At 46.4% G+C, this 9,259-nt stretch overlaps 1 protein-coding gene across 1 annotated transcript in view; it reads right to left on the reverse strand.

The window, feature by feature from the left end:
• The window catches only part of cpsf6 (cleavage and polyadenylation specific factor 6), a 56,137-nt gene that overhangs the window by 10,210 nt on the left and 36,668 nt on the right, over positions 1-9,259 (reverse strand). Inside the window, exons 2-5 of the mRNA XM_060941888.1 lie at positions 7,065-7,238; positions 5,162-5,265; positions 4,232-4,377; positions 3,677-4,091 (exon numbers count right to left, since the gene is read on the reverse strand). Coding sequence (XP_060797871.1) covers positions 3,677-4,091; positions 4,232-4,377; positions 5,162-5,265; positions 7,065-7,238 — 839 coding nt within the window. The remainder of the gene's footprint in view (positions 1-3,676; positions 4,092-4,231; positions 4,378-5,161; positions 5,266-7,064; positions 7,239-9,259) is intronic.

Here is a 9,259-nt window from a genome sequence, read left to right on the forward strand (position 1 = left end):
CCACTACAAACCTGACAAGAGAAGGCCCCGCCCACCAAAACTCACAGACCGGGCAAGGAGGGCATTAATCAGAGATGCAACAGACACCAAAGATAACACTGAAGGAGCTGCAAAGATCCACAGCGGAGATGGGAGTATCTGTCCATAGGACCACTTTAACAGAGTGGGCGGGGCTTTATGGAAGAGTGGCCAGAAAAGAGTCACTGCTGAAGAAAACACGTTTGGAGTTTGCCCAGCAGCATGTGGCAGACTCCTCAAACACATGGAAGAAGATTCTCTGGTCAAATGAGACAAAAATTTATCTTTTCGGCCATCATGGGAAACGCCATGTGTGGCGCAAACCCAACACCCTGAGAACACAGGGTTCTCCACGAGGGGTTTTAGAGGTGCAGGCCGCCCCCCTTTCTGTGATTCCCGCCCCCGTTTAATTTCTGCCGCCCCTTTACAAAAGGAAGCATACCTGCCAACCTGTACACATCTTGCGTAGCCGCTACGAATTTTTACCTCATTGTACGACTGTACGTTTCACATTAAAAAGTACGCATATCGTCCGAACTCGCATTTCAGTCAAGTTCTCGCTGAAGTTGATACCGCTGATCTGTGAGAAAACTCAAGGCCAGAATGGAACGCTTTGCCCAATCCCCCCGCCCCTCTTCCAGAGCGTGTGGCTCCACCCTCTTCACCCCCTCCCCTTCCTCCTTCGCGTCTCTGACTTGAGTGCAGCGGTGCAGCCAGGTGGCGAGAGCGAGTCGGGGATTGAAACATCGGTTAGAGACGTCGTTTTTATATTTGTAACAGAAACGGTTGTGTTTCACGTGTACTCAAGAGCTTCCTAGCCGTTATTTTGTGCATTTACAACACCAACAGTACAGGCTAGTTCTTCATTTAACTTCGAAGCCATCACTCGAGGTTGCATATTCGATGCGGTAACCAACGAAACCTGATTACAATTCCTCTCGCGCTCTCATTGAATCACTATGATAAGTACCACTTTATTGATGTGCTCAACAAAACGTAGCGTGTTGTATATGTTAAGGGCAGTCGGTAACTTCTGTCAGTGGTAGCCGAGAATGTTTGCAGATGATGTGAAGTCGAAAATTGCTCATCCCTCTTATGAAAAAACCTGTGTGGTACTGCAGTATCAAATGTTTTTTTATACAGTATTACTGCAGTAAATGCAATATTTCGAATGCAAATGCAATATTTCGCACATGAAAAAGGCATACTACAAAATACTGCAGTGTACTGTATAATGCAATATTTTACTGTATAATGCAATATACTTCCAACATGTTAAAAAGTGCAAAAGTCTAAACCTATTGCATGGGAAATTTGTGCAGACCATGTTTTGTGTTGAAAGTGCCTTTTTTACAGACTGTATTAATTTAATGTGTTATTTATTTTGAAAGAGTGGCTCTGGTTTAAAGTGCCATTCCACCATTGGATGTATTCTTTGGCATAAAATACAATATATTTTGACAACATATATAAATGGTATCACTAGATAGAGAAATCTTTTAGCTTCAAAATGATATATCAAACATAATTTTTTGACAACGACAAGTATATTAATTTTGCGACCAAAGTCACCTACCCTTTTAATTTCTGCGCGTGATGTCATCGGCAGGTTCCCCTTCTTGTGTACCACGTGACGTGTGACGTGGCACATATTATCAGCAATGGCGGATAGAACGCGATAAAAATAATACCAATAAATCTAGCTAATACCAATAAATCTAGCTAATACCAATAAATCTAGCTAACTGAAAGATTAACTCAAAATTTTTCGCAATTTTTTTGGCCCCCATATACGAGGAGAAATGACTCTCTCACTTTGGGAGTTTCCTGGTCTAAAAATAGACCGACACGTGGTACACAAGAAGGGGAACCTGCTGATGACATCACGTTTCACTACCGCGTGGAAATTAAAAGGGTAGGTGACTTTGGTCGCAAAATTAATATACCTGTCGTTGTCAAAAAATTATGTTTGATATATCATTTTGAAGCTAAAAGATTTCTCTGTTGAGTCATGTTGTCATAAAATATATTGTATTTTATACCAAAGAATACATCCAATGGTGGAATGGCACTTTAATTTCATTTCATTTGCACATGTATTTAATGTTTGTTGTGCTTTTCAAAACGGAAGGAAGTTCCCAAGAGCCATGGATAACAGTTTCCCAAAGTCTATCAATAGGAATGTTTTACAAAACTGGACTATGTTCCCAAGGTCAATCAATAAAACTGGATTGAAAGTGTGTGTTTGTTCTGCTGGTTGTGGTCTGTGGGGGCGCATGCGCGCCGGGTTGGGGTGAGGTTGACACGGGGGGGGGTACTCATGAAATTGTAAAATTGTACTCATAAAATTTTTTCAAGGTTGGCAGGTATGAGGAAGAGACGTCCCTTTGTTTTCTTTGTGACAGATAGCCTTTCTCTGTTGGAGAAAGCGTTTCACACTTCGGCGTTTTTGACACATTGTTCTTGCGTCGGGAGATAACACGCCTTTATAATAACGTGTGAATCGACACCAAGTTCGAGATAACTGATTGGTATTGTCGGCAGAGAAATAAAGGATAAAAACAAAAAGTTCAAAGTTGGTGCAGCAAGCGTGATATTGCCTATAAAACCATGAGGATATAACCTGGCTGTCAGTGATACTGTAGCTCTTGAAGTGCGTACACTCTGTCGAAATGTCTCTCGAGCGATTCGGTTTTACGCGTAAGAGTTCCTTCCACTGTCGACATCGAAAACACCGATCCAACTTGATTTTGTATCGGTCCAATTGATTCCTCTATTCTAAATGATTACTATTTGAGAGTATTTTATGCAAATTTTATGCAAATGACATGCAAATTTGTTTCAAGGTCATCCGATTGACCCCCACCCCCCTATATTTTCAATCCGTGGAGAACCCTGAGAACACCATTCCTACAGTGAAGCATGGTGGTGGCAGCATCATGCTGTGGGGATGTTTTTCATCTGCAGGGAGAGGAAAGCTGGTCAGGACTGAAGGAAAGATGGATGGCACTAAATACAGGGCAATTCTGGAGGAAAACCTGTTTGAGTCAGTCAGAGGTTTGAGACTGGGATGAAGGTTCACGTTCCAGCAGGACAATGACCCTAAACATACTGCTAAAGCTACACTGGAGTGGTTTAAAGGGAAACATTTAAATGTCTTGGAATGGCCGAGTCAAAGCCCAGATCTCAATCCAATTGAGAATCTGTGGCATAACTTGAAGATTGCTGTACACCAACACAACCCATCTAACTTGAAGGAGTTGGAGCAGTTTTGCCTTGAGGAATGGGCAAAAATCCCAGTGGCTAGATGTGCTAAGCTAATAAAGACATACGCCAAGAGACTTGCAGCTGGAATTGCAGAAAAAGGTGGCTCTACAAAGTATTGACTTTTGGGGGGGGGGGGGGGGGGGGGAATACCTATGCACACTCCAGATTTCTGTTTTTTCATCTTAATTATTGTTTGTGTCACAATAAAACAACAATTTTCACCTTTAAAGTGGTCGGCATGTTGTGTAAATCAAATGGTGCTAACCCTCCAAAAACCCATTTTAATTCCAGCTTGTAATGCGACAAAACAGGACAAACACCAAGGGGGTGAATACTTTCACAAGGCACCGTACATCTGAGAAAAAACAAAAAAGTCTCAGGTGGTCCTCACCCCGGCTGGCTGAACTTCGTCGATCTGCTGCTGCGTGCTGCAGGACCCGGGGGTAAGAAGGCGGGGTTGATGTGTAGTGAGGGCGTGTGCAAGTTGTAGGTGTGTGCGTTGATGATGTGTGTGTTGGGAATGTGAGGAATGTGTGGATGGAACATGGGAGGAGGAGGAGGAGTGTTAAAAAGTGGAGGAGGAAGAGGAGGAGGAGCAAGAGGAGGAGGAAGAGAAGGAGGAGCAAGAGGAGGAGGAAGAGGAGGAGGAGGAGTGTTATAAAATGAGGGCATGAGGGGAGGGGGTTTGGCTGGAGGCAACATCCGAGGTAAAGGTAAGGAACGGCAGTCTGTGGGAGACGAAGCGGATGGATTCCCCCCGTTGGCTCGCTCCGAGTCAGCTTTGGGGGTCAGTCTCAGAGGAATCCCTGTTTGGAAAGACAGCACAGGAAGCTGGTGATTCAGTGGCGCGGCGCCTCACTAGCCCGTCTCTGGATACCAGAGCTGATATCGTGTCGCGTGTCAATCTGCACACCAGCGACAGTTTGAAAGGAAAGAGATTTCTTACGTTTTCTGGCCTCAGCCTCGAACTCAGCCTGGCTTCTCCAGGAAACATGACGACACGCCAGTTTCTCCCCGTTTATCTTGCACTGTGGCATGGTCTCTAATAAACGCTTCAGAGACTCTTCTGTGGACACCACCATCTCAGCATAGCTGTCACACACACACACGTTAAAAAAAATAAGGGCTGATTGGCGTGCACACACACACACTAGGGCTGTGTACCTAAACGTAACATCAGGTACAGGTACCGGTACAGAGGTTTAGGTACAGGCCCGGACCTGTACCTGTACCTGAACAATTTGACAAATTCTTCTGAACTTCTTCAATAATGACAGAAACATTAATAAACTGTTGACAACTTGTCAGTATCTTTATTCAAAGAAAACCGAACATAACTAGGTTTCCGACCTCACTTCTCAGCCACCCTATAGTTAACTTGGGACAAAAGGTCATAAGTTGTCTCACAGCGAGAAGTGACTACACTAGAGTACTACAGACTCCGCGCAGTCCGCGGCCTTTAACTTACGCGGCAAAATTACACAAAGCAGCAAAGGCTGCCAACGCCAGCAAAGGAAAAATGGCTGACCTGCTTTTGAGTCTTTTTGACCAATCAGAACGCTGGATCAGCCAAGCTCTCGCAATGTCTCGTGAGACTGTGGCGAGAGGATCTCAAATCAAAGTGCTCTGATTTCAAGTTTCAGCGCGGCATTTTGCGTCTTTTCCAGTGCTAAATTTTCGTCTTTGTGGTAGGATTTACGCACCTTCAGTCACAAAATAAGCAGATACTTGGTGTAAATTTATATCAGTACAGTACCGGTACTTCATGATCCGGTATTTTGGACCTGTACCGAATCGATTTTCATGGTACAGTACCGGTACACAGCCCTAACACACACACACGCACACAGATACAAAAAAAAGAGGAAGAACTCACCCTTTGGACTGCCCATTAGTCCTGTTCTCTGCAAACTTAATTTCAACGATGTCTTTCACTCCCTGCCTTCGCGCCATCGCTATCAGATCGCTGTCTGATGTCCACTTGGGTTAAAAAAGCAAAACAAAACAGAAATGATCAAATTAGAAACAGTCTCTGTCATAAAGAAACCAGGGCTCAGGAAATGCCCCAGCTGACCACATGCACAGGATCCCCGACACCTCAGGGTTATACATGCTCTGGCCACTAGGGGGAGGTGTGTGTGCAAGTGTTTCAGCCCTCGTTCATGCATTCAACTAATCAGGGAATCGCGACAGCTGAGCTGAAGCAGGAAGACTGAACAGAACAGAACAGTGTGGAGTCATGTGGGATTAGTCAGGTATCCGATGGTGATTAGTGCACGTTTTAAAGTGCTGATGACACGAACATGACTCTATGCAATTTCTTAAATAAACTATACAACATGGCAAACATGTTAGATTTCTGTTATAATTACGTGAAAAGAAGCTGTTGTTACGCAAATATCCAACTTTTAATTGCACAGCGCAAGAAAACTGGGTCCGTGGCTCGCGGCCATGTTGTGACGTCAGCGGAAGAACACGCTGCGGTTCACTGGCTGTTCTACTCTGGTTCTACTCAATAGAAATGGCGCATGAAAACGCCGGTGAACTCTCTAGTGCTAGCTCTTCCTCTTCTGGGAGTCTAGAATTGTGTTGATCTCTTCCGAATAGAATCTATGATAGCCTACCCTCTTTACCCCTTGCCTCTCGTTGCTAGGCGGCAGTTACATGAAAGCTGCAAGCTTTCACAAGCAAATACATGACTGATATCACGCCGACTTTATGATTACATTTATGATTATCATGTAGAATCTATAGCTCTACGTACCTTTATCTTATGTCGTTTCACAACACATGTTCTGACAGGAGGACTGTCTTTGGATCCGGCATAGCTACTAGTAGACCCCCTCCGGAATACTGGCAGTGTTGCCAGATTGGGAGGTTTCCTGCCCAGTTGGGCGGTTTCAAGTGCATTTTGGTGGGTTTTGAACATATTTTGGGCTGGAAAACTTCAGCAGTATCTGGCAACACATACTGCTGACGTTTTCCAGCCCAAAACCCACCAAAATGCACTTGAAACCGCTCAACTGGGCGGGAAACCTCCCAATCTGGCAACACTGTGTAGGCACTGCTGATGGTAGCAGCACACGTTTGTGCTGAACTGAACACCCAAGAGATTCTTTTAAGCTGGGAAGGGTGTCAAAACAATCCAAATCGAAGTGTTCAGAGCACAGGACGGATGTTGGTGAGGGCTCCCACTTGTCACGAGTGCGCCTGACTTGCTTCACCCACTTCGCATGCAGCTCGGGATCTCTGGGAAACTTGAATAAACTTACCCCATCCTTGTAGGTTTTGGAGCAAAAGCCGGCAACACAACGCGAAGGCATAATAACTATAATATATATAAAATGTATAATAATAATACTAATAATGACAAACTGAACACCTGCCGCATCAACAACAAACTGGTAAGTTAGGAGGAAGGTTCTTTCACTGACGTCATATAGCTCCTCCTCCTCTTTCGTCTCCTGGGTGCTGCAGCCCCGTCAAATTTGCCCAAATAGCCACGTTTTTTATCATAACTTGTAAAATAGGCGCCTTTGTGAATTAATATATGGATCATCGGGAATGACTTTTTATGTTATAAAACATCGCCAAAGATGTCAAAAACGTGTCATCAGCACTTTAACTCCGAGTCCAGAGACGGTAGTCTGCTGACACTTTATCAGAGTGGCGCTCTGCTACTCGTAACACCACGTCACAACTCGTTTGCAGGAAACAAACGAAAACCCGGAGGAAACGACCGCTCACTAACCGTTTACCCTCCGAGTGGTAAAGCTCACCCAGGTGAAGTTCCCCACGTAGACAGAGAACCGTTTTCCTTCAACAGGTTCCACCTCCAGCTTGACGTCCTCTTCCTTCGACTCCTGCTTTCCCAGAGCGCTCACGCTGTCCACAGATCCCGTCAACACATCGTCATAAAGAGCGTCAGCTTCTGCCTCCAGGGCGTCTCCACCCTGCAACACACACACACACATCTCAGATACCTTTCTTAAGCACCTTTCTTAAGTCGGCGCTGTGACATTAATCACGGACGCATCTTCAGTGTAGCCTGGCTACTTTTACCATCCATCCTGAGCCCCTGATCTCACGTCCACCTGCGTTTCCTCTGATTAACTGACCACACAACATCCTGAAAGACACGACATGAACACCTTTGGGATGAACTGGCAGGTTGATTCCGAGCCAGGTCTTCTGGTCCAACATCAGCGCAGTGAGTAACAGCGATGACCTCGCTCCAGCAGCAGCGAGTGAAGGGTCAGCTCTCAAAGCTGATGTGTTGGAAGCAGGAAAAACGGAAACATGTAAAGACCTGAGGAAGTGTCATGGAGCATCTCCAAAACAGCAGGTCGTGTGTGGTAGGTGTTCCTGGTGGTTAGTATGGACAAAAGTGAGACAATTCTCCAAAGGAAGCCTTCAGAGAAGAGCAGATACTGTTCTAGCTGTAGGTACAAGAGAAAGAGCTTCATGTGGGATTTTTTTTGGACTGCGATGTCCAGCGTGCTCATATGGGTGTGAGGGTCAGGTCTTGTAGTGAGATGGACATCCATCACCACAATGTCAAACTGAGGCTGGAGGCCTTTCTTACTCCAGTGCAGAACTCATCCAGGTCCTAAACCTTCAGGTCCCGACAGACCGACACCACCTGGGATGAGGAGACACTGAGGCTCCGATAGAGATCATCAGGACAGGGATGAGAAACAACCCAAACATTTCTGTTCCCTCAAGCAGATCTGATCTCTCCTCAACTAAACACAGGAGCAACGTGTCAGCCTTCTCTCTCTGTGTGCGCGTGTCTCACTCTCTGCGTGTCTCTCTCTCTCTGCATGTGTCTCTCTCTCTCTCTGCATGTGTATCTCTGTTTCTGTATGTCTCTCTCTCTCTCTGCATGTCTCTATCTGCGCGTGTCTCTCTCTCGCTGTGCGTCTCTCTCTGCGCGTCTGTCACGCTCTCTCTGCGTGTCTGTCTCTCTCTCTCTGCGCGTCTGTCTCTCTCTCTCTGTGCCTCTCTCTCTGCGTGCGTGTCTCTCTCTCTCTGTATGTCTTTGTGTCTCTCTCTCACACTGTGTCCCTCTCTCACTCTCTGTCTGTGTCTCTCTCTCACTCTGTCTGTGTCTCTGTCTCTCTGCATCCCTCTCTCTCTGCACGTGCCTCTCTCTCTCTCTCTGCGCGTGTCTCTCTCTCTCTGCGCATGTCTCTCTCTCTCTGCGCATGTCTCTCTCTCTACATCTCTCTCTGCCCGTCTCTCTCTCTGCGCATGTCTCTCTGCGCGTGTCTCTCTCTCTGCGCGTCTCTCTCTCTCTCTGCGCGTCTCTCTCTCTCACTGCATGTGTCTCTCTCTCTGCACGTGTCTCTCTCTCTCACTGCATGTGTCTCCCTCTCTGCGCATGTCTCTCTCTCTCTCTGCGCATGTCTCTCTCTCTCTCTCTCTCTCTGCATCTCTCTCTCTGCCTGTCTCTCTCTCTCTCTCTCTCTGCGCGTGTCTCTCTCTCTCTCTGCGCGTGTCTATCTCTCTGCGCGTGTCTCTCTCTCGCTGCATGCGTCTCTCTCTCTCTCTCGCTGCATGCGTCTCTCTCTCTTTCTTGCTGCATGTGTCTCTCTCGCTGCATGCGTCTCTCTCTCTCTCTCTCGCTGCATGCGTCTCTCTCTCTTTCTTGCTGCATGTGTCTCTCTCGCTGCATGCGTCTCTCTCTCTCTCTCGCTGCATGTGTCTCTCTCTTGCTGCATGTGTCTCTCTCTCGCTGCATGCATCTCTCTCTCTCTCGCTGCATGCGTCTCTCTCTCTCTCTCTAGCTGCATGTGTCTCTCTCTTGCTGCATGTGTCTCTCGCTGCATGCATCTCTCTCTCTCTCGCTGCATGCGTCTCTCTCTCTCTCTAGCTGCATGTGTCTCTCTCTTGCTGCATGTGTCTCTCTCGCTGCATGTCTCTCTCTCGCTGCGTGTCTCTCTCTCTCTCCGTGTGCGTCTCTCTCTCTCTC

This window comes from Neoarius graeffei, chromosome 15, assembly GCF_027579695.1.
Source record: "Neoarius graeffei isolate fNeoGra1 chromosome 15, fNeoGra1.pri, whole genome shotgun sequence".
NCBI lineage: Eukaryota > Metazoa > Chordata > Actinopteri > Siluriformes > Ariidae > Neoarius > Neoarius graeffei.